The 24,977-nt window shown below is 42.3% G+C and overlaps 1 protein-coding gene across 1 annotated transcript; it reads left to right on the forward strand.

Moving 5' to 3' along the window:
• The first annotated feature begins 3,245 nt into the window (after nt 1-3,245).
• On the forward strand, nt 3,246-19,029 carry RIOK1 (RIO kinase 1). The gene is made up of 17 exons (XM_054285292.1): nt 3,246-3,392; nt 4,005-4,209; nt 5,380-5,470; nt 6,445-6,514; nt 7,207-7,249; nt 7,938-8,030; nt 8,751-8,863; nt 8,991-9,071; nt 9,596-9,682; nt 10,260-10,397; nt 11,046-11,149; nt 12,804-12,910; nt 13,950-14,015; nt 15,607-15,726; nt 16,013-16,066; nt 17,158-17,307; nt 18,830-19,029. Exons 1-17 carry the CDS (start codon nt 3,322-3,324, stop codon nt 18,938-18,940), a joined length of 1,704 nt encoding a protein of 567 aa, XP_054141267.1. The 5' UTR covers nt 3,246-3,321; the 3' UTR covers nt 18,941-19,029.
• Nucleotides 19,030-24,977: the final 5,948 nt, after the last annotated feature.

The following is a 24,977-nucleotide window of genomic DNA, read 5'->3' on the forward strand; positions in this document are numbered from 1 at the left end:
TGCCTCCGTGGAATCTTACCATGGCTTCTTGCTAGCTGATTCAAATCAGTTCAAATTATCTTCTCCAGGGAACTGTTTCTCAGTATCAAAACCTGAGTATGTCTTGAATAGAGAGATAGGGGGTTAAGGGAGAAAATAAGACATGTCTGTTATGGAGGATACTTTAATAATGCAATCCAGCAGTGACTCCACATTTCTGCAAATGGTTCTTCATGAGGACCTATAACAGGCTTAACTGATGATTATTCTGGCAATGAAATATCTCCCAGGCTCTTGCATTCTTTTTTAGTATTGTCTTCTTTTTGTCAGCCCAACACCCTCCTTTGATGTGGTTGTTCTTCCTTGCCTGGGGATTCCTTCTCTGGGAAAAATGTATCCACACCCAAAGACTGCTTCCACTTGACTGTGCAGAAAGGTATGTTGGTTCCACAGCAAGTGTTTCTATAGCTTAGGGAATCTGTTGTTTGCTGAGAGGTATCCCAAAATTTATATGGACTCAAAAGAAGAATTAAGTTTTTTAGAGTGTTTTCAGAGGATATTAATGGAGATAATACAGCTGAGGAAAACATGTATTTTGTTTCGAACTTAATGCATGTATCACTTGGCCTCCTCAGTGTGTATCCTTCTTCATTAGGAGTCCTCTAGCAAAAATATGATGGAACTACATGAACACAGCAGTATTCAAGTAAGATATTAGCTAATTTCTCTTTCATATATATGTGTGCCAATTCCATTTAAACCAATGTCTTGTGTAAAGTGGAAATATAGCCTAGAATATTGGAATATCAATTGTACTGCATGAGATAGAGAAGATCCTGATCACTTGCTGTGTTGCTGTAATAATTGCTCAGGATATAGATGCCATTTTCCATTTTCAGATAGGTTTTCATGTCAATCATCTCACAGTCCCTTGACCATGCTTTGTTCCCCCCTTTCATGTCTCCCCATGCTCTGTGCAGTCTGTATTGTTCATGTGCTTCACTCATGGCAGTAAGAGCTGACCTCAAAATCTAACAAAGTCTGTTGATTTAAATGGGCTTTGCACCAGCTAAAGATCTGGTAGTCAGCACTGTGAGCTACCAAGTACTGCCTGGCATACATTGGCAGGGGAGGGGAGTGTGACAGATATATGTCATTATAACTTGCTCATCCTAGCACATGGCACTTGAAATCCCTCTCATGTTTAGCCTCACCAACAAGAACATACTGTCAGATTTTCCAAGATGGGCTCAGAAGCACAGGTTGCTTCACAGAGCTGGCAGGCAGCATGTTTTCTTGCCACTGAATTGTACATTTCATCCTGCAAATATGAAAAGGAAGCTCTTGGTGGTCCTCTCAAGTCAGTCTTCTTTCCAGGAAGGAGCAGCACTGCAGTTCTCCCAGGGATTCTGAGTATGGTCTCTTTTCCCAGCTTCCCAGCTTCTGTGTGAACCAGAATATATACCTGTACTACATAAAATGTCATGTTAAGTACAGAATTGTTGCATCTTGCAGTGTTAACAAACATTTTTACTCTTAATCTTCAGGAAATATAATAATGTAGCCATAGGAAGAGTAAGGGAGGTAGTATTTCCTGAGGAGTCTCATGGGACAGGGAACATGGAGCTACAGTGGTCCAAGCTAAATACATACTCTGATAGATGTCTGTCCTGCCATGGATTAGGGGTGATAACTGGTAGGTCTCTGACACCTTTTTTCCCATTCTCCTTCTGAAAGTATCACCATTGCCTAGTGGATTAACCCTGTTGCAGATGAATTGCTTGTAGAACAGTTTTTGCCTGCTTCCAAAGGAGCTCTTAAAGCCTGGGATAACAAAAGTGTGCTGTACTCCAAGGCTGTCAAAAAAGTTACACAGAAGCCTGAAGCGTAGAAGGAATAAAAATGAATGTGGAAATCCTCTGGCAGTGTTATGTTTCAAACAGTCCCTTGTCATTACAATAAATGGGAATGTTTACTTAAGAGCACTGAATTATTTATTAGAGAGTGAAATAATCCTGTAGAACAGCACCTTCTCTACACACATGGATTAACCCATGGGGATTAGGAGTCCTCCAACACCTGGTTCTAGGAAAAAGATCAGTAAAGATGATCTTAATCTGGTTTCTGCTGACGTGGTTGTGCATTGGGGAAAATGGGCACAGAGACTCTCAAAGAGCTGACTGCATGGAAGTGTTGCAGATGCAAATAACACCTATTGTATCTAATCTATTTTAAAGGTATCTCTGCACAAGCATCTATGTTTTCTGCACAATCACAGGTTTTTCATAGCTTTTATACATACCACTTGGATTATGCAGAAACATCTACAAAAAAAGAGACTGCATTTTAAAATTTTGCCCTTATGTACCAGATAGCAAAAGCCCAGCACTGACTTTTATTTTCTTAATCCTGCATTATATCCGTATATAAACAGTATATAATAATATTATAATCTGTTTATAGATTAAGCTAAGATGCTTCTAGCCAGGCTTGCAAATTTGGAATTCCTTTGGCTTCAACTAGAGCTTTATTTTAATAAAGATTGGAATTTAATATTTTAGAGTACACCAAATAAAACTTCTCAGTATCTACTACAGAGGACACAGATCATCATCTGTGTTTCGGGGAAAACAACCATGAATCTGCAGCAGGAACGGTCATTTCCAGTCAAGAATTGAGGGCTTGAAAATGCCTATTTCTAAGGCTAAATTGTTTAATATTATACAGATGTGCCACAGTTCAGTATTGATGTATCGGCAGCTGCTGGGGATTCGATGAATCACAGAATGGTTTGCGTCGGAAGGGACATTAAAGATCACTTAGTTGGGATGGAACTAAATGATCTTTAATGTCCCTTCCGACCCAAACCACTCTGTGATTCTGGGCAGGGACACCTTCCACTACACCAGGTTGCTCCAAGCCCCGTCCAGCCTGGCCCTGAACACTTCCAGGGATGGGGCATCCACAGCTTCTCTGGGAAACCTGTTCCAGTGCCTCCCCACCCTCACAGTAAAGAATTTCTTACTACTATCTAATCTAACCCTACTCTCGTTCAGAGCAAAGCCATTCCCGCTACAAGCCCTTGTAAGAAGCCCCTCCGTGTGCCGGCTCCACGCCCTCCCGGTGCAGGAGCCCGGGAAGCGGGCGGGGACGGGAGCGGGGCCGGAGCTGAGCCAGGCCCGTCCCCGCCGCGCTCGCCCGCGCCGCTTTTGGTCCCTCTGGCGGCGCCGTAGCGGCCGGGCCGGGCCGGGCCGGCGCCTGCGTGCCGCGGGCATCCCGGCTGCCGGTGATTCCTGCTCCCGGTGATTCCTGCTCCCGATTCCTGCCTCCCGCCCCGCCGCCATGGATTACCGGGCGCTGGTGATGAGCCAGGTCGTGCCCGGGCAGTTCGACGATGCGGACTGCTCGGACAGGTGACGGCGCGCCGCGGGCCGGGGCTGAGGGCGCTGGGGGGGCCGCGCCGGGCGGACACGCGGAGCGGGAGCGGGAGCAGCCCTGGGACTTGCCCGGCAGCAGGGAAGGGAGAGCGGGTGGTGCTGCCCCGCCACGGGAGGAGGTGAGAGGAAAGGCTGCGTATGTCTCTCGGCTTCCCTTTTCCATGATGTGTGCTGCTTTGGGACGTACTTGTCCTGGCAGAGGCCGTGACACGTTATTGACATTACGGAATGGTAGCATCAGTTAGGTTGGAAAAGACCTCTGGGATCATCGAGGCCAAGAGACCGACCCCCACGTGTCTGCAGCCTTCTCTCAGGGAATTGTAGAGAATGGTAAGGTCCCCCCTGAGCCTTCTTTCCTCCAAGCTATACACCCCCAGCTCCCACAACTGCTCCTCACTGGATTGATGCTCCAGACCCTTCACCAGCTTCATTTCCCTTTTCTAGACCTGAATAGGGGGCCTCAGAACTGGACTCAGTGAATTAAAACACGAGTGAAAATGCAAAGTCATTTATGAGGATAAGTGTATTGAATTTTTGGTGACTGTAACAATCATTTTTGGTTATAGAGACATCTGTGTTTCTTTTCAGTGAATCTGTGGAAGACACAGAAGCGTGTAAAGAGGGTGAGGTCCCTGAGAGCTGCCAGCTATGCACGTGTGAAGAAGTTAATGCTGAGGAAGGAGATGGTGATGATGACAATGATGCTGAAGAGGAAGATGAAGACTGGGACTGGGATGATGAGGTGGGAAGACTCACAAAGCGCCACAATGCTGCTGGTGGATGCAATCCACAGGTATGTTGAAGGTTATTCTGTGGGCTTTGAGGGTGCCCGAGAGCTAGTGGGGCCAGCCTGGAGGCTGTGTTTGTTGTTAGTGTTATGTTGGGGGCATATGCAAGCAGAAATTTTTCCTTCAGAGAATCCCCTTCCTTTGCATCTGTTCCTCTTAATTGCCTTGTGTGTATGTACACTATAGCCCGAGCTCCATTTGATTTTCTTGTCTCAAACCCTGTTGCTGGATTCTCTGTGTCACTGCAGTTTCCTTCTCTTCCTTGCCTTACTCAACTTTTCTTTGCTTACCCTTAAGATGTTCCTTACTTTTTGGTATTTGTCCTCTGTGTTTCTGAGCATCTTCCCCAGCCTTTCTGTTTATTCTTAGATTATCTGTTAGCCATATCCAGGGTGAAACCAGTTCTATTTTTGACTTAATAGTGAAGAAGGCAAACAAAAATACAAGCATGGGAAATGGAGGGGGGTGCTTGAAGTGAATTAATTTAGAGTGTATGGCGTTGGCATAGAAACTCTGGCGTTGTGCAGAATGGAGAGCACTCGTGAAGGTAAGGAGGGTGCTAGTTCTCACATCAGCTGGGGCCCTAGAGGTTCAAAACCTCATTTTTCTTATTGCTATCAACTTAGCAGAACAGTTGAGGTAAATCAGAGTTTGCTGATCATAGCATAGCATAGCATGTCTGGCAGCACTTGTCCTGGTGATATATTCTTGCCTTTATTTAGAGGTGTATGCTGTTCAATGATGGTGAAATCATGTTCAGGTATTAGTTGTGTCTGGGGAGGACTACATGTAAGAAAAGACAGAATCTTGGGAAGTTTTCTCAGTTCATTGCCTCTGCATTTTTTCCCTCTTGATTTATTCCTTGTTTCTGTCTTCTGTTCTCTTCCTTTTACAGACAGAAGAAGTGCTGTGTGAAAGACTTGTAGCTTCCTAGACTAAAAAATAACTCTGGTTGGGAGCACTTTTAGAATTTTAACTGGTGTATTACCTGTATTTTATTTTCTTGATTTAAGTAAAATCTGGTGTTAATCCACGTCTGTTTCCTTATATCCTATGTAGTTTTCATCTTGCAGCTTTAGGCATAGGCATTTGAGATTACTTTTCCAATGAAATGGTTTGAATTTCAAAGGGCTGTGTACAGAATGTGACTTATGTTAACAAATCCTTTATTTCAGGCAAATAGACAGACCCCTAACTGCTCTTCAGCAAAACTGTCAACCCCTGCAGGCAAGGTTTTAAGAAAATTTGAACACAAAATCAATTTAGGTGAGTATAATTGCTCTGCTGTCTGTTATTTTAAACAGTTACCACACTGTGGCATTCTCAGACTAATTGTGCTTATGTTAAGCCAGAACTCACTGGAATGGGTGGGTTAGCCATTGCCAGAGAGATTAAAAGTGGCTTTTGAGTACTTGAAGTTGCCTTTAGTCTCCAAGAACTGGCTGTGATACCCCCCTCTCTCTCCACCTTCAGCACCACATGGCTGTTTTGTTGGGGTTTTTTCTTTCCCTTTGACTTTTCCAGGCAACATGATGTCTTTCTTCCCTAGATTCCGTTTAGGAAAAAGCTGTTTGGAGGGAGAATATCAGCTCTCTGTTGTGATGTTGGTGATTCCCACAGCTGCACTTTCTAGACAAATGCAGTAGTCCCCTGTAGTATTAAAGGGGGTATATTATGCAGCAGTTCTCTCTCAGGGGCAGAGTTCCTGTGCTAAGTGAAGAGGCTGCTGTCCCAGCTGGAGTGGTTTGATTTTTACCCTGAGATGGAGATGGCTGCTCAGCACAGCCTGTCAGGACCAGGGGTAGCTGTGATTGGCACCTTCTGACAGGGTAGAGATCAGAGGTTGGGTTTTCCTTTATAACAAAGTGGTGCTAGGGTGAAGGCTGCTGGTGTTTGTGGCCAAATACAGCAGCTTTTATACATTTAGCATTTAATCAAACACCATTTAAATGCGTTGTTGAAGAGAATCTGGAAGGCTGTTGTTTATTGTGTTAAGAAAAGTGGCATTTGATTGTTTTAAGAGAAGAGCAGACAAATTTATTGGTGAGATGTTATTCAGAAGGCATTGCTGGTATAACATTTCCAAGTCTGTGGAATTGTCTCACTCATCTGTGTTGTTACCTTATAGTCCTGACCTGAAATGTAAACAGAGTAAAGTGCTGGGTTAACCGTGGTGTGTAGGAAACTTCTTTGGGTTTTGGAGTTTTGTTTTTTTTCATTGCTTCTTATGTGTTTTTCAGATAAGCTAAATTTTGATGACTCTGTTATAAACAGAGTCACAGAAAAGTCTAGGCAGAAAGAAGCAGACATGTGAGTATTACTTATGCTTCTATTTTCACTTAAATACTTTAAACCCAGAAGTATAGTGCTTATTTCCTTGTTTAAATACGTTTGTTAAGAAAAATGAAGTTTAGAAGTAGTCTGCATGCAGTTTGCCCTTTTGCAGTTTTCTATTTTTTGGTTTACAAATCAGTTTTTGGAAAGTTTTGATTCTTCTGTCACTGGTAGCACATCTGATTGTATTGGTGTAGTATAGTAAGGCAGAAGTGATGGGTGTCATTCCCCTAGAAAAGACCCTTTGATACTCTTCTTTTCTAAACATAAATCCTTAAACCACTGAGCTCAAAAGGTGTTGGAGGAAAGTTCCTCCTGATGATTTGGTGGTGGAAAAGTATTTCTTCTTAAGAATTTTTTTTCGCCTGCAGCTTATAGTCCTAAGTTGTAAAGAGTGATACGGTTTTCTCCTGAATGAGCATATTTAGAAAAAGCAGGAAGGTCATCTATAAAAGTGAAGGGCTCTGATGTTAATGGTGGTGGTAGTTTGTTGATGTTTTCCTTTCCATCCCTCTGTCTGCAGGAGAGATCTTTTGGTTTTGTATGAACTGAAAGCCTTACTTACTAAGGCTGTCATCTTAACCTTTGGCACAGGATGGCACAGTTTGCTCTGTCAAAGTACCCAGCCCATATGTGGGATTGTAACATTTTATTTTCACTTCTGCTAGGTACCGAGTCAAAGACAAGTCAGACAGAGCAACAGTAGAACAGGTAAGGCCTTTGTTCATCAAAATTCCCTTTTGACCAGAGCAAATAGTGTAGAATTTTGGAATCAATGAAAAAGCAGTTAAAAGCAAGAACAGAGTTTTGGAATTCTCTCTCTTGTTATGCTGAAGAGACCTGTTGTTTCTTTCTTTCTTTGTTTCGCAAATGAAAGTTAACTTTGGTTCCATAAACATTTTAGAGCTCATGTTTGTGTTTAACATTGTGATTTGTTTATATGTGTAATGCAGAATTCCATCTTAAGCTTTTATTGAATTCCAAAGAACAAGAAAAAATGCTGAGTTTGCATTTTCCTTTTTTTCTTCTTTAGCAAGACTGAATTATTACTGGGCTGAGCCCACATGGCTGTTCTATCTCAGTTATGTTATCTGTATCCCAAGAAATATCTTACTTTAAAACGTTTAATGCAGCTATGGGTGGGACATTATTTGTTTGTCTCTTCTAGAGTTAGGTTGAAGACATATGCTTAATTTAAAAAGAGAAAAAAAAATTGAAGAAAAAGTGAAATATCATCCTAGATTCATGGTAAAATTCCGAGTGATTATTATTATATATTCAGATTATTATTTGATCCTTGAGAACATTCTGATGCCCAGGGTCCTTTAATATGATAGTAGGACTGGGCATTATCATTTGTTTTTTTTTTCTCTGCTGACTTTTCTGTATTAAATTTGAGGTGTTGGACCCAAGGACCCGAATCATTCTGTTCAAGATGCTCTCTAGAGGTATTATATCAGAAATCAATGGCTGCATCAGCACAGGGAAAGAAGTAAGTTTTATTGCAAATAATGTAGTAGGCTTTTTTTTTTAGCCAGCTGGGTGGAAGTTTATGATGCTCAGAAAATGTAGTGAAGCAGTTGGGCTTAATTCTACATATTTTGTGCTACTTGATTGGTAAGAAGTCATCTTAAGAAAAAAATATTTATGGTAAAGGAAACCAATTTTCCCAAGTATGAAAGATTTCTGAGAATGCTTTAATATTATCTTAAATTTGTGGATGTTGTTAATTGCATCTTTCAACAAAAATTTTAGCAAAGTTATGTATACCCATAGTATTAAATAGTGCCTAAAGAACCATACAAACCCAGGTAATTCCAATTAAAGACATACTTCTGCCCTGTGTAGAGGTGAAAACATGTCTCATTTGGGCCATGCTTTAGGGCCTGAACAGTGCACAGGCTCAAGTTAACCTTTCACACAAGGGCTTGTTTCAGTCTCCCAAGTGTGCATGAGGCAGAGTTTCCTTGTGCAATGTTGGTTTTATTTTGAGGGCATTGCTACACCCCTGCCCCATCTTATGTACTTCCTGTAAGTTGCCCTTCATGGAAAAAGGATTGCCCTGGTGTGCAGTCTCCTCCAGCTGGGTGCCACACAGGGGCAGGGGTGAGATCAGCCCTTTTCCAGGTGTCAGAATGAGAAGAAGAGAGAAGACTATGTTGTTTTAAAGAGCTTTTCTTTAATGCTATTTCTTCCCTTTTTAATCTAATAGGCCAATGTATATCATGCCAGTACTGCAAATGGGGAGAACAGAGCAATAAAGATTTACAAAACCTCTATTCTGATGTTTAAAGATCGGGATAAGTATGTGAGTGGTGAATTCAGGTGAGTTTGACTTCTGCTGCGTTTTGCTTGGGAAGAGGGATTGTTTTGACAGGTGTTAAAATAACTAGTACTCATGCTGTGTTGATAGACTAAGAGTCCCTGTTGTCTTTTATTTTTTTATTTAAAGATTTCGTCATGGATACTGCAAAGGCAACCCAAGAAAAATGGTGAAGACATGGGCCGAAAAAGAAATGAGGAATTTAATAAGGTGGTTCTTCCAGTTTTTATTTCATCATGCAGAGATTACAAAAACTTTTAAGTTTAGAGGAGATGCTCTCTCTGTGGCTACCTCTACCCTATCGGGTCTCTGGAGCGTTCAGGAAAGTGTCTTAAGCTTCATTATAGGAGAGAAACAAAAGGGGAGGGAAGAATAAAGATCTTCTTTTGTTTTCCTGCTAATGCTCGAAGCTCTTCAGTGTCTGAACTCTGTCTGACATGACTGAACAGCAAGGAGAAGCTACAAATAGCTGCTGCTGAGCAGCAACACACTGTGTGATATGGGTTAATCTAGGATTAACCTGAACTGTCTAAAGATTCTTTGACACAGGAATGCTTAGAAAAGGGTCAGAATGGTTGTGGCTTTTTGTGTGCATTTCCTAGTTCTTCACAAGGGAGAGTTTCCTGAGCTCTCACCGTGTTATGTTCTAAGCTGCAGAGCTCCTTTATGCGCTGGTGCAAAGCAAATAGAGTTTGGTTTTATTTATTTTTTTTTGCTTTGTTCCTGTGTTTCAGGTTGAATACAGCCCAGATACCTTGCCCAGAGCCAATTATGCTAAGGAGTCATGTGCTTGTCATGGGCTTTATTGGTAAAGGTGATAGGTAAGTATCCTTAGAAAATAATTTTTTTTAATTTAGTAGTAGCTTTTCCCAAAGGTTTATTAAAACCAACCAAACCAACCATCTGAATTTACCTACAGTAACTCTAGGCCTGTAAAGTTGACATGTGCATGTGATCTGTGGAATGGTCCCAGACATTTGTCAGCTACTACTGCAGGCAATCAGTGTGATTGTGAAGCTTCAGTTGTGTGCAAAATGAATTCATAAAGTGGCTTAACTAGAGATTAATGCTAGAAAGGCTTTCTAATCATACATGAAGATAGTTTATTGTTTTGTAGTTGCTGATATTAATGTAGCATGGTCCAAATTAGCTCCTGTTGAAAACAGAGCTTCAGAATCTTTGGCAAGCATGTAGCAAGGTTTTACTCCCCTTCCTGCTGGCTCCTTGCACTTGGTTGCTCATCCTGAGTTGCTTGACGTACTCGTGGAGTGAAAGATTCAGGCACAGCAATTAAAACATTTGCAGCTGGTGTGAAAAAGGAAAAAGTATTTAGCTTCTATTTAGTTTTAGGTATATTTTTAGTTTCTGTTGTTTTTTTTTTTTTTTTGTAATTTCAAGGCCTGCTCCTCTGCTGAAGAATGCTCAGTTGTCTGACTCCAAAGTCCGGGAGCTGTACCTGCAGATCATCCAGTACATGAGAAGAATGTACCAAGATGCCAGACTTGTTCATGCAGATCTCAGTGAATTTAATATGCTGTATGTTTTTAATCCTTGCTCTGAATTGTGACATCCAAGATGTATGCATTGGCAGCCTCTGTGTGAGAGTACTGATGTACCTTTCAGCGAGGGCGGGGTCCTTGTCGTTACTGGGTTTTGTAACTTTCCTAATTAATTATGTCGCTTTTAGCCCAGATCTGAGCTTTCTCTGTTAAAAACCGCCAACAGGCAAACAAACAAAAGAAACCATAAAATAAGAAAGAAAAAAAAGTTAAAAGACACAACAAAATCACCTCACAAACCCCCCTCACAACTAGAAAAAAACCCATCAACTCCGGCAAAAATTAGTAAGGTATCATTTTTATGTAAAGTATTTTATATTAGTTAGGTATCATTTCACTGCTATATTTTTATAACTTGTTTCTTGTTTTATTTCTTTTTCATGCACCTCTCTGCTTTTTTTTGTTCATGAGCAGACTGTTTTTAAAAAAAGTTTAATTATACAGCTTGTATAGAGAGGGAGAGGATTGACTAAAAAAAGCCACTCTGGCCCTCACAGGCAAGGCATATGCTGGAGAAAGAAGTTAAGATTTTTTTTTGCTGGCTCTTAAGTTTGAGGCAGGCTTTGTTCCCTGCCCCTCCGTATCTGGTGGAGTTGGTGCAGCCCTGTGTGGGGTTTCCTTGCAGGTACCACGGAGGGGACGTGTACATCATTGACGTGTCTCAGTCCGTGGAGCACGACCACCCGCACGCGCTGGAGTTCCTGCGCAAGGATTGTGCCAACGTTAACGGTGAGGGGGCTGCACTCCAGCCCTTGTTCTGACACCTGGTTTGTTTAGCAGGGTGGACTCAGTTCACCTCATGTTCTTTCAGGTGTAACTGACTGTAGAAGCTGTCAAAACTGCATTAAAATACTTCCTCTCCTATGTTCTTGTGACTTCCTCAGGGAGCAGTGTGCTGTGCTGAGTTCAGAGTAGTGCAGCTTATTTTGCTAGAAATCATCTCTCTTAAATGAGTGCCATGACTGAATCTCTGAGTTAGGATAGATTTAAGATCACTCCCAGTCTGCAGCAGTGCTCACCCCAATCTTAACTTCCCTTACTTAAAATACTGTGCAGACATACTGATGTGTTGCCTTCTGTGAGCTGGATGTACATCTGGGATTCCTCAGCTGGCAAGATGTTTCTGTGTGTTATAAAGTTCCCTGCACTAAGGGCAGCTGAGAGGATTGAGGCACAGAGTAATTAATTAGAGATGTTATCACTTGTCATAGCATTTTGATAAGTTTAATGGTGTTTTTCTCTTGAGAATTTGGTCTTCATGTGTGAATTTACATGTTGTGTAACAGATACACACCTCCTGGTAGGGTGTGCCCCTGAGGATGAAAAAAATCTCTTTATAGGCTGCTTTTGTCTCCCCTTTCTTTTTACATTGACTTTTTTCTTATTTTACACAGGCTCTTGAAAGTCTGGCACATAATTAGGAAAGAACTGTGTGCATGCTGTATGTTTGTCGACATCCAGTTTGCTACTTTTTCCTTATTCCTTTTCAGTTCATGCATTTCTAGTAACTCCCTTCTATCTCAGCTAGTCATACCCTTGCTCTTTATTCATGTCTTTTGTGCTCCTTTCCCTAGATATTCTAGGATCTCAGTGAGTTGCAGTGGTTTTGGTGTTGTTTTGTTTTCTGTCACTGCAGCTTTCTCTGTCTAAATCTACAGAGACTCTAAGAAACACCTGGTTCTGCTCTAGGTGTGATCTCTGCAGAGATTTGTGGTTCAGTGAGCACGGAGAGCTCCAATCTAAGTGCTTCTCTAATCCTTCCATGATTAATTTCTCACAGTGAGAGATCTTCTGGGAATTTTAGTAGGAGATACTTGTTGAACAGTCCTCAGTGTCACTTGCTGCTGTTTTTCAGAACAGAAGTGCAGCCTATGAATTTGGTCATAACTGATTTAAGAAAGCAATTCTGCGTGTAGTAGTGAAGAAGATTCTAGGACATCAAGGTGTCTTCCCTTTTGGGTGGATCATAATGTACTCTATTTCACTGGCCACTTGTTTCTCGCTGGCAAAAGTTTGAGATCTCCATTCCTTACTTGAAATACACTTTTTTTGTCTTAGTCATTGCAAATACTATACCTGTCTTGAATTCTTTACTTCTTAGCCTGTACTCCATTAAGTCAGGATCCTGCTGGAATTGATTTGGCTTTTATATTTATGCAGTTTTTCTCCTTTTGGTATTTGTTGCATCTGGGAGATGAACAGTTTTATTTCAGATGACCAAGAATCATCTGGTAACTAAACTCCATATGATGTAGAATGTGCTGCTGAGTCTTCCCCAAGTCATCAGAGTTGCTGACTTGCTGGAACTGTCACTTTAATATCCAAGCTGTGTACGTTAGATGGAATTACTAATGGGTTTTGTCTCTCCCATGTTTCCTGGCAGACTTTTTCCAGAAGCACAATGTTGCAGTGATGACAGTGAGGGAGCTGTTTGAATTTATTACTGATCCTTCTATCACAAGTGAAAACATTGATGACTACCTGTCTAAGGTAAGACCTCATGGCCTTGTTACTAAGAGGACAGTAAAATCAGATCTAGTTCAAGCTCCAACATCTCATTTATTCTACACCCTAAGGAAGCCAGCACATGACATTGTTGTGCTAGTGCTTCAAAAATGCATAGAGGTCTTTTCCATTTATACCATTGTAGGGTGACACTGCTTTCCTTGCATGTTGTCTCAGAAAGTGTCTTGGACATATTTTATGAAAAATCCTTTTGCTAGGATCTTTTCTCCTGAGAAGCTGAGAGGCCTCAGAAATGAAATGTAAACAATAATTATCTGCTGCTGTGGAATGCAACAGGGGCATCTTTGATTGGTCTTATGTGGTTGTTTTTAATTAATGGCCAATCACAGCCCAGCTGTCTCAGACTATCTGGTCAGTCACAAGATTTTATTATCATTCCATTCCATTCCATTCCATTTCTTTCCTTGCTAGCCTTCTGATGAAATCCTTTCTTCTATTCTCTTAGTATAGTTTTAATATATAATTTTCTTTTAATATAATATATATCATAAAATAATAAATCAGCCTTCTGAAACATGGAGTCAAGATTCTCATTTCTTCCCTCGTCCTGGGACCCCTGCGAACACCACTACAAGAAAGTCTGTCTAATCATGAAGACTCAAATGTCTGTTTGAGGTGCTGGAAGAATCAGGATGCTTTAAGCTAGCTCTTTGTTTCTGGCAAGGAGGAGCTCTGCAGAAATATAACCGTGCTTATATGGAGAGTGGTGTTGTATGTCCTGTAGCCTGCTGGCCTGCCGCGGTTTGGTCTGGGGGGAGGAGCTGCGCGTGTGTTTTTCCCGCTGGTACGGCCCCGATCTGCAGCTGTCCGTGTGCTTCGCAGCTGGGCTGGTCACCATTAGGTGTCGCTGAAGGCATTCCCACAGGGACTGCTGGAGTGCTTGTGAGTGACGGTGGAGCACAGGGAGAAACACAGATGGGAATAGTTGGATGCGATTCTAAAGGCTTAGTGGCTCGATTCTAAAGAATGATAACTTTTTTTGTAATGTTTTGTGTTTCTTTAGGCGATGGAAATAGCATCGAAAAGAACAGAAGAGGAAAGATCCAGTCAAGATAAAGTGGATGAGGAAGTGAGGATTTCTGTTCCTGCTATGAAATTAATGTTAACCTTACCTCTTCTAAACACTGAAAAATGTTGTGTTTTCTTTGGAAAAATGTACAATTGATGATAAACAAAACATTGTTTCTGATGCTGAGATATCTTGACCTAGTTGAGATGTGAAGTATTAAGGGATGCCATGTGTAAAAGCTGACAGCAATAAGCTGTTAGAAGGCAAATATTCTATTTCCAAAACGAGTTTGCTTGCTGACGTGTGTGTCTCTTGGTGTATCTTCCAGTTTAGGTTTAGTTAACAAAAAACCTGAGTTGAGGTTCTGATGTGATTGTGCCAGTAGTTTTGGACCAGTGATGCAGAAGCAGGCTATTTGGATAAGTGCATTGGCCAAATTGCCTATCTAGCTCCACTCCCAGTCTAGCTCAGTTCTACCGGTGCTTTTACATTAAGTGAAGCCATCTCAAGTCCATTACTGAAAGCTGTTAACGTTCTGGAAATGCTTGATGTAAAGATAGAACCATTTCTATCTTAGTCTTAACTGTCTGTTCCAGAAGAATCTAAAAACAAAACCAACAATCAACAAAAGCCTCTTATCTTGTGGGTCAGTACAACTTGATTTATTCAAGACTTTTTTGTCTTGGAGCTCAGCAGATTTCTCTAACTGCTTCAGGCTTTGCCAAGGAAAGATGTATTTTGTTTCCCAGTATAGCCTCAGCATAAAACTGTTGAGATGTAGAGTCTGATTCTAGTGTTTGATAGCAAGTCCATCTTTTGCAAGCAAGTTACTCCTTTGTTTATATGAGGTACTGATCTGTAAGAGAGGTGGTTTCATAAAATTTTCAGTTCATTTGTCCTAGACTTTCCATGTGACCATGGCTAATTTGTGCCACTTTCCTTGCAAAAGAGTAGAGCTGAGTAAGGGCAGCTCTGTGGAAGTGGGGAACTGTGCTTTGTGCACAGCTCTCAGATGAGCAGTGATGATCATGAAGGGTACTGAATCTGTACTGGGATTGAACTAATACCATGAAACAGAGAAGCAAAACACATTGATCTGGTAGGATCCTAAGCTTGCTGAAAGACTGTTCCAAATGTGACGAGCGTTACGTATGTTATTGATACTGCAGTTAGTTTTCATTGTACTGTGCTGCTGCAAGTACCTTTTTTGAGTTGTACTGTAGGTTGAAGTGGGTGTTGTTACATGAAAAGATTTAGGTTGTAGCAGTGCATTTCAATGGAGTTGCTTCCTGAACGCATTATAAACATTACAATAAAAGCATTAGAAAAATTCTTAGGACACAAAACCTTAGGATTTAAATAGGCTAAGAGGTGGTTGGAGAATTTTATAAGTGGGCTGGTGTGAGTCAGGCTGAGGAAGGAGCCTTCTTAGTTGTGATCTATCAATAATGTCTAGGTTGCACATTAAATCTGCCCCTGCAAAAAATAACCAAACAAAAAACAACTCTGTAGTTCAAATGGTAGGGGATGATTGCTATGTTCATTTGTTGTTTCTCTGTGATTATTCTCCTAAGGATGCATAATTAGGAGAGAAGAACATCATGACACTATATGTAAATTAGTAAGTCTGTGTTTCCCTTCACTGTGCTAGGTATTTAAGAAGGCCTACATACCTCGAACTCTGACTGAAGTTAAAAACTATGAGAGGGATGTGGACATAATGATGAAATTGAAAGAAGAGGATATGGCATTGAATGTTCAGCAAGATAATGTGAGTAGACATGCTGAGGCCCTGCAAAAGAGAGAGAGGGAATATGAATTCTTCTTGCTGGAAACTGTTAGTAACAAACAAAAACAAAAGTGTTGCTACCAAGATGCAGAGTACTAAATCTCTATCATACTTTAAAAGTGTCTGGTTAGTGCTTAATGCTAACATTGTGGATTTTTTTTCTGGAATTTATTTCTTTAAATTTATTTTTAGATAGTAGTTTTCTCTGGGCACAAAGAATTAAGATATAATTTGATAATGTAATTTCTTCCTCTCTCCCTTGGAGCAGATTCTCTACCAGACTGTGACAGGACTAAAGAAGGATTTGTCTGGTGTTCAGAAGGTGAGAGGGTCTTTTTGAAATCCTTAATTTTAGCCATTTTCAGAAAAGTGCTTACAGGTGGTTCAGAGAATGCCTGGTCCTGCAGCTGGCACCATGAAAGAAGCCTTTGTGTGCAGAGTGACCATTTGTGTCAGGGTGTGTCTGCAAAACACAGAATTTGCTTCCCTGCACTGCAGCTGATGCTGGGTTGCTTGAGAATGAAATTAATTAAAATCCTTGCTGTGGCCATGATCTCTAAAGTTAACGTGTCAATGAGGTAAAGTGTTTTCTGATTATGGAAAATGTAATTGATTTAAACTGTTGCATGACTGCAAGTTTTGATATGTTTCTGATATCAGATTTAATATCAGATATGTTGATATGATAGGGTATCTGTTGTAATATTGCATAAAGAACAGTCCTGCAGTATAAGCCATAAAATATTATGTCTTACTGTGTTTGAAGTACTTGACAGTGACACTTCTGTAAAGTAGATTGGATGAGAAGTTGGATACAGATCACTTGGAGCCATGTCATTCAAGGCAGAAGCCCTGTGTGGATTCCCCCTCCTTACTTTGTGAATATTCTCTAGCAGTGGTGTAGACTCTTGATTTAAAATGGAAATATAAATATGGATGGGATTGGGCTGTAGCACAGTCTCCAGACTTGTTTAAGAATAAGTGAGTGTTCAGTGCAGATATTTGTGTTTGCAATATAGAATACATAGAGTGCCCCCAAGGTAGATCTGGGTATGATCCAAGGATAATTAAAAATAGGCTTCCACATATGTTAGCAAATTGTTGTTTAACTTAGGGAAATTAGTTTGGGAGTGCAAATAACAGCTGTGCTTTGAGCCCTGACCTAAAAGAATCTGTGGTGTACATTTTAGATTCCTTTTTCTTAGTTTGACTTGACCTACTTTTCATTCTTTATCTTGAAATTCAATGAGGGCTGTGGTAAGGGAGATAGCATCAGATTGCTCAAGGGCTTCTTTGCAACAGATTCTGTTTTCTTTTTTGTAAGTATATATATACATTGTGCATGTGTATGTGTGTATGCTGCCATTAGGTTTCTTGGTTTTGATTTGATGTAATTCTTGATATATCTTGCAGATTCCTGCACTCCTTGAAGAGGCTGACAATTCAGAAACAGACTCTGATGATGATGATGATGGTGGTGGCAGCTCAGAGGATTCTGATTTGGGCTGTAAAGAATCTGTACATCCCAAAGATAAACCTGCTGAAGTTAGCATGGACAAAAAGGTCAGCTGGCCAGGAACTGTTTATTCTTTCCCACCTTTGCTTATATGACACAAAAATATCCAAACTTAGTGACTCTTGCTTCTTCTTGTCTGAAGCAAGCTGTGGACCTTTCCTGTTGTGGAGAACAAGAGCAGAGGCAGTTAATTTCATTGGGGATGCTTTATTAAAGGTGGTTTTATGTAGAGCAGTGTGCAACACAGCTCTCTGTAGCTTAGGCAAAGCTGGAAGAGAGATCTCTTCAGGGAATTACAGGGCTACACAAAATAGAATGCAGTGGAGCCTGGGCAGCTTTTCAGTCCCTCTGGCTACTCTTCCAGGCTTTGGTGCTCAGGTTTGTGGCTGTGGTCCCTGATGAACCTCCCTATGCCCAGACAGCTGAGACCACTTCATCTGTAGAGCTGGAGATTTGGTGACAGTGTTTGTCCCACAGTGCTTTTGCAGTGGCTTTTGCAGTACCATCAGTACAAGCTGCTCCTGTGGGCAAGAGATGTAATGCATCTTTCCTGTGGGCAAGAGATGTAATCCAGCAAAGGGATTATGGTTAGGGTCTGGGATTTGGATTATCTCTGAGGTTTCATTTTCTAAACTATGGAACAATATGCTCAGTTTTGGTGAGACTCTCCTGCGGAGTATCACTCATGAGTGAGAGCCTTTTGGCAGCCTTTTAGGTGCTGTGCAGAAAAAAAAATAATTAAAAAACAGAGTGAAACTTGCAGGCTTAAGGGGTTCAAGGTTTGGGACATGGCATTTTAGGTTTTTCTTCCTAGAAAAGGTAAGATTATATATTTCATATCTGTCAAATAAAATTTGCAGCACTCCACTACACACTGCCAGTCTAGAGCTGCTGCCTTTTAGATGTGAAAGAGGGAAGTCTTGGCCACTTCTCATCTGATAGGTTTTCATTTGGACTTCTTTTTGTGTGAGGTGAGGGTTTTTGTAACTTGTGTTTAGCTGTAGGTTGAACAACTGATTAGCAGCAATTACTTCTACCTACCCCTTCCACTTTGCTGACTTTTTGTTTTCTAGTTGAGTCTTGTCCCTTCTGTCTGGCACAGACTTAGTGTGTTGCAGTAGCATGGCATTCTTTCCTGCCAGTCCTGCTGGTGATAAGCTTGCTCTATCAGCACTTACTGGATCAATATTTTGATACATGACACATACAAACAGATACTGTAGTAGTTTTGTGGGTAGCAGAAAATGTAGACCAGACAACCTGTTGTAATCTTAAGTGTAAATAGCATGAGTTAAGAGTGCCTCTTGTTCACTTTCTTCAAAGGTTGCATGAAAATCAGGTTCTAACTAGTTTGTCATTACCAGTGTGCAAGTCTGGGCTCCACCCCCAACCTGTATCTCCTTTTTCCTATCCCCTCATAATTTCTATTGATTTTTAAAATTTCTTTATCTTGATAACCTTATTTTTATGTCATGTGTTAATTAACTTGTTAATGTAACAATTGATTGACTTGTTTAAAATTCGTCATTCCCTTCTGTCTTTAAATGAATGGTGTTTGATTCCTTATAGGAAAGGAAAAAGATGGTTAAAGAAGCCCAAAGAGAAAAGAGAAAAACCAAAATCCCAAAGCATGTGAAGAAGAGGAAGGAAAAGACTGCAAAAATGAAGAAAGGCAAATAAAACCATCTTTGGCTCAGAGAAAGGGATGATGTGTTGTGGATTAGTCAGCCCCCATCTTTTTTTCTTTATTAAAAAATTAAAAATCCTTTATTTATATACATACAGTGTAAACTGTGAGGATGTTTTTTGTTAATAACATGGTGTAGTTGTTTGAACAGAGAAAGAACATTGTTCTTTCAATGGAAAAGAATGAGTCTAATATTTGTGCCTGCTAAAATTCTTTACCTGTGCAGGTTTGACTTTTTTGCTGAACTCACACTTATTTGTTCCTGTGTTCTAACTCCCCATGCCTTCTTCACAGTATGGGAGCAAACTGAGCTCTGCAGGCTCTCACAGTCCCCTGGGATAACCCTGCAGGCATTGTGCCTTTGCTGCCTCCCTCTGCTTGCATCTCCATTGATGGCCAAGTGCACACGTGGCTGCAATCCCCAGTTTGACCTTCACAGCCTCTGGTGCCTTTGGCTAGAAATCTCGTAAGAGAGGAACCCATCAGGGCTTCCAGATCTCTCTTTCTCTCCCTCTGCTCCATTTCTCCGTCCACACAGGGGTTGATAGCACCCTCACATACAGTGCTCATGTACATGTAGACACTATTATTGGAGCAAGCAGGACTGGTATTTTCTTAGCAAATGGGGATGTTTATTGGGGCGCTGAGATGAAATATATGCATTTTGGAAATTGGCATTACATTAGGTGCAAGAGAGGGCCCTGCCTCCAACTTGGAAGTGAAGGAAGGAGGACTTGCAAGACCTATATCCAGAGGTGAGGGAGTACTGGTGATTCTCATGACACCAAGGGCTTAGATGCTGCCAAGAAGCATGGACACCTTATTTCCTGCCTGTGTACAGATGTATTCAGGGTGAGGTGGCCTCGGTGATGGCTGCCCTGACCCTGGCTGGTTGTGTTCATCAGTGCAGTGCTGAAGGTGACTGAAGCAGTAACAGCTTTGCACACTTTGTCCTTGAAGTCCCATTGGAGTGGGGATTCTCTCTACTAACCAACAGGGTTGTGGTGTGCCCATCTGCCTTGATTCATGAGGATAGAGCACTAGGAAGTGGGTGTAGGGCCTGAGAGTTGTGGATGGAGTGGGGAATTGTGTCTGAGTTGTTGCCTTTCCCCAGGAACAAGTTGTGCACTGGGCAGACCTCTGTGTTTTTAGTGAAGTGGGCATAAGTGACTATGAAGCTGTGTGTGCTTTATTTTGTGTAGCTCAGCAGTGTGTGACTCCACCAGGAAACTGGTCCGTGGCTGATCAGTGTGAGTGGGTGTTGTCAGACACAAGAGACAGCCACCTTCTCTTTGGGTCTGGCTGCTCTGAAGGCAGGGATGGGTGCTGCTTCCTGGCAAAGAGCCTGGAAGCCCCAGAGACAGAGCATGTCCCACGGGGTGGTGTTTACCTCCTTGACCTGAGGAGACACTTCAGAGAAAGGAGGTTGCTCTCATCTGTGCTTGAGGGAAGAGGAAATGTCCCAGCCCACATAACCTTGTCTTGCCTCCAGGCCATGCACCACAGCCTTATCAAGTTTGCCTGGCTCTAGCTGTCCTGTAGCAGGATCCTGGCTCTGTCATTTTGGATTGGAACCTTGCTCTCAGTGATGTGCAGCAGGACTGTCTGTGCAGGATGTTCAAAGCATGAGCTGCCTGCCTCAGGTGTTTGCTGGAGGACAGGTGTACCCAGTTGGGTGTTGGCAGGGGACCTGAGGTGAAGCACAGCCAGAAAAGCCATGTGCAGTGCAGATGGCCTGGGGGGGCTGCTGCAGTGGGTATGTGCTTGTCACAGGTGGGCTGTGAGTGCAGTTGGTGTGTCCTGGCCACTGCAGGCCTGACAGGTACTAACTAAAGTGAGGCAGTCCACAGGAATGGGTTGGTGGGGAGCTTCTTGGGCCAGAGCCATGAGATGAAGCATCTTCCTGGTGATCCCTGAAGCAAGAGAATGGTTGAAGAATGCTACACAGAACTACCAAAAGGCACCAGTCTGATTGGATGTGGGGAGGATGAGGATAGGATGGCATGACTTTGTATCCTGTGCTAAAGAAAAAGCTCCAGAGTAGCACAGAGGCTCAGTTAACCCCATTTTCTCCCCAGAGATGAGGATCCTAGAAGGCCCAATCTCTTTGCCATGGCAGCATGTTTTTGCTGTGCCCTGCTGCTGGCACCTGTGCAGACAGAGTATTACCATATATGCCAGTTCCATGTATAAAAGCAAGGGGGACAAAACCAGCTCCAAGCTAATGCTTCCCCTTTATCTTCCATAATTTTCCTCCTACCCCCTCTTCCTCCACTCCCCAAGATTGTACTTGCTAGGTAGGGCTCTTGGGTCTCTTGTGGGCCATTGCAAGAATCTCCATGGTGGAGCTCATCTCCTGTCACAGCACCAGCAAACAGAGCCTGGAGAGGGGGCTGTGGGGTCCTGGTGGGCTGTGGAGCCAGGAGATGACCCTGAGATGTCCCAGCAGCAGTGAGACTGAACTGTGCAGGGGTGATACCTGCCCCTAAGACTGAGAATTCCCTTCTGCTGACTGCACACTCTGCTCCCTGCTCACTGAGTGTTCCAATGTCAAAGTGGAGCACTCAGATTACTATTTTTACCCTTTTGAATGAGAACATCTTTACTGAGGCCGTGCCATAAACTCTCTTGCTTTGTCACTGAGGCTTTGGGAATGTTTCTGCAAACAAGGCTTTTGATGACTCTCTGGTGTGTTTTTCAAAGCACAACTGTTTTGTTTTCTGTCTTCTCTGAAAATGGATTGGAGTCCAGTTCTGTCAGGCAATCAAAAGGAATTTTTACAGCTGCAAAAGCAGAACTTTCTACTACTTTGATACTCCTTTCTGGCATAAAGTAGTGGAGGAGGATTGGCTTTAAAAAGGCTTTATGCAGAGGGCAGGGTGTGGGTGGGTTTTGGCAGAATGCTGCCAGTGGTTTTGCACCAGTGTGGGTGAGAATGGGCTTGAAATTAGCTGCCTAATCTGAGATGCTGTTATTTTTTACTACTACTACTACTACTACTACTACTACTACTACTACTACTACTACTACTACTATTATTATTATTATTATTATTATTATTATTATTATTACTATTATTACTATTATTATTAAAATACTTCTTTAGAACAGGCTGAGCATGTGAAAGACATCAAATTCTCAAGCACAGGTCAGATGCTTTGAAAAATGCATTTCTGGGAATTTGAGGCCAGAAGATTTAGTGACACTAGAAAGCTTAAGTATGTAGAGTGGGAATACTTACAACTCTTTTATCAGAGATAAAAATGTCCAAAAGCAATTTATCTCATCTTCCAGGGCCTTTCCAAGTAGTCCTGTCTTTGTAGTCATTCACTGGGATTCAGGGGGAGAGGACTGGAAGGAGATACTGCTAAATAATATATGTTAAATTCCAAAGAAGTTCATAGGTGAGGTGGTGGAGTTTTTTGGGGGGATTCAGCCACCCACCCCCTGAAGTTCTGCAGTGCTGTAAGGCTGGTTTGCACTCTGAGCAGTTGGTACCAGGCCTCCTCTCAGGTCTGTACAGGGCTGGTATTAATTTGTTGCTTTTTCCACATTATATATTTTATTATATGTAGCAGTAGAAGCATTGGAAGGTGGAGTTTTGCAGATTTGGTTTCCCCGTGACGAAGCCTGTAAAACCAGCTTTGTAGGGATACGTCTGCTCAGAGGGATTAGATTTCCATGCTGAAATATTTTGATTAAACAATGCAAGAGTGCACAACCAGCTGTGGCAGGCTGCATGCCTGTGTGCTCGGGCAAGGCTCTCACCTCACCTGGGGTGCTTTGAGACTCAAAAGAAGCAAGGCTGACATTTTCTGGGGATCAATGCATCCTACAGATTTTGGTCACAGGTAGAGGTGGAGGTGATGATGAAGAGCTGTGAGGGCTGGATTTCAGGATACCAGGTTAACTCAGAAAGTTAACTCAGAATTTATTTCAAACTTTCTAGGGCATCGCTGGAAAAATAAACACATAACTTAATGACTCGTTGTTTTTACAGTTGTAATTTTTGTCCTTCTGAACTGCTAGTAAACTTTCAAAGCAAAAATGCTGACCCTTTGCCTTAGCATCTCGTTACTTTTCTGGTCTTGACATAACCTTATGTTCCTTGTGCTAATCTCCGTGTCCTCTAGAGGGAGAAGTAAGTTCGTGCTCAGACTGTTGGAAAGTGCCAAAGCTCCTTTAATATGTCAAAAGTGCTAATTATGTTTCAATCATCTACATAACTTTAAATTTTGATGGAGTTGTACATGCACCTAGATGTTATTTGGGGATTTTTTCCTCCTGAATTTGTAGTTCTTGAACAAAATTTTATATCTTGAGGACATAGGGGCATAATTTATTCTGGGCCAGGCCAGGCCTGTAGCAATGGTATTGATGCTGGTTTAGGAAGAGGTTCTAGATGGCAAACACCAAGGAGAATTCCTTCCCCCTGTACAAATGATGAAGGCTCGTGGTAAGAATCTAAAAAATATCAGGGATATAATTCTTCAGCTGCCCAAATTCACAGGCATAAGCATCCATCTTTTGTGTGATGGAATAGGCAGCACTCATTTTGCCACAATCACTAGCCCTAAACACAGTTTGAGTTATTGACAGATGCTGGTTTGGTTTTTTTTCCCTTCCCCACCTTTCCTCCATAGCTGTTTATTTTCTAAGGACTGACATAAGAACAAACTTGGCCTTTCTTCTGGACATGCATCAACCTGCCTCCACCTCTGCAGCCAGCCTGGAACTGCAGGCTCTCCTAAGCAGAGTGTGAATGTTAGACCTAGCCTGCAGCAGTAGGTTTAAGGCTATCTCTCTTATCTAGCCCAGAGATCCATGTCTGCAGCAGAGGCCACAAGGCTGGGCCTTGCAGCTGGCAGGGATTGCTCGGGGGTTTGGGGTGTTTTTTCCTTTTTTCCTCTCTTTTCTTGCCCCCCCAAGCCAGCAGGCTGTGGTTGCAGCAGGCTGCTGCAGAACAGGGTGAAGGATGGCCAGTGACCCTTCTCCTGCATTAGGGCTGGGTTAAGGGCTGGCATGAAGGCTGGTGATGGGGCCATGAGGACAGGAAGCCTAATAAATAGTTATCTACAAGAGATTCAGAGCATTTACTTGGCATTCCTGCTCTTGAGCATTCCTTTCCTCCCTTTGCCTAATCTGAACCTCAACCCCTGAAGCTGAACATGAGCCCTGTGCTCTGTGCTGTCACTTCCCTCCCAGACTCAGCCAGGGCTGATTCTCTGTAGCTGACTGCAGCCCCCTACCCCTACCCATCTGGTTTTTTAGTGCCTCCGGCCCTGAGTGTTAACCCCAGTTCCAAGTGTAGCCTGCCCTGAAACTGGAAAGTCCAGTGTTCCCCAGACATCATTCTGGGAGGTATGATCAGCACCAGCTGGCACCTAAACAAGAAAGATACAAAGCTGGTTCTGCAGCCCCTTCACCCCATAATCTACACCCATGATCAGATGGAGCCAGCAGCTTGCCAAGCTGGAAATGTCTGGAATCAGCCTAGTTTGGTGGTACTTCCAGGATCCACTGTTTATTCCTCTCTGTCTTTAGCCCTGGCTGTGGGTTGCCTGAAAGGTGGATGAGACTCAGGATGGGTGGCTCTGTGAAATCTGAATGGATGTTTGGTGCTGAATTCTGAGCAGGAAGATATTGCAGGTTTGCCACCAGTGCTTTGGTTAGGGATGTGGACAGTAAGTCTGAAAAGGTGCAGTATATTTCTGGATTCTTTACTGTGCAGACCACTGTTTTTATGGTATGTAAGTAGAGGTTGCCACACAGATAAGGTTGCTGTTGACCTCTAAAGAGTCAAAGCAGGCTGGAGTCAAGGTTTGGACAGGGAGGGCTGGCTAAGCAGAACTCTCACTAGATCTGGCAAGGATTGAGTGCTCAGGTGAGGCTTGGAGTACAGAGTTGTTTGGGGTAAGGTTTGCTCTGAGGTGGTGAGAGGACCAGTTTTGGTCTGCATGCCAGGATTTGCATTTGGGATGCACAGAGAGCTGCAAGTTGGCAGGATGAGATGAAGGCTGATACTGACTA

The sequence above is a fragment of the Melozone crissalis genome, unplaced genomic scaffold (genome assembly GCF_028551555.1).
Source record: "Melozone crissalis strain CALT ecotype California unplaced genomic scaffold, PUWL_Pcris_2 ptg000042l_1, whole genome shotgun sequence".
NCBI lineage: Eukaryota > Metazoa > Chordata > Aves > Passeriformes > Passerellidae > Melozone > Melozone crissalis.

Bases quoted from the DNA above. Each gene is read 5' to 3' on its own strand.
- RIOK1 (XM_054285292.1), top strand. From the start codon at position 3,322: ATGGATTACCGGGCGCTGGTGATGAGCCAGGTCGTGCCCGGGCAGTTC. The intron at 4,210-5,379 runs GTATGTTGAAGG...CCTTTATTTCAG, and splicing joins CTGGTGGATGCAATCCACAG to GCAAATAGACAGACCCCTAA. The intron at 17,308-18,829 runs GTCAGCTGGCCA...GATTCCTTATAG, and splicing joins AAGTTAGCATGGACAAAAAG to GAAAGGAAAAAGATGGTTAA.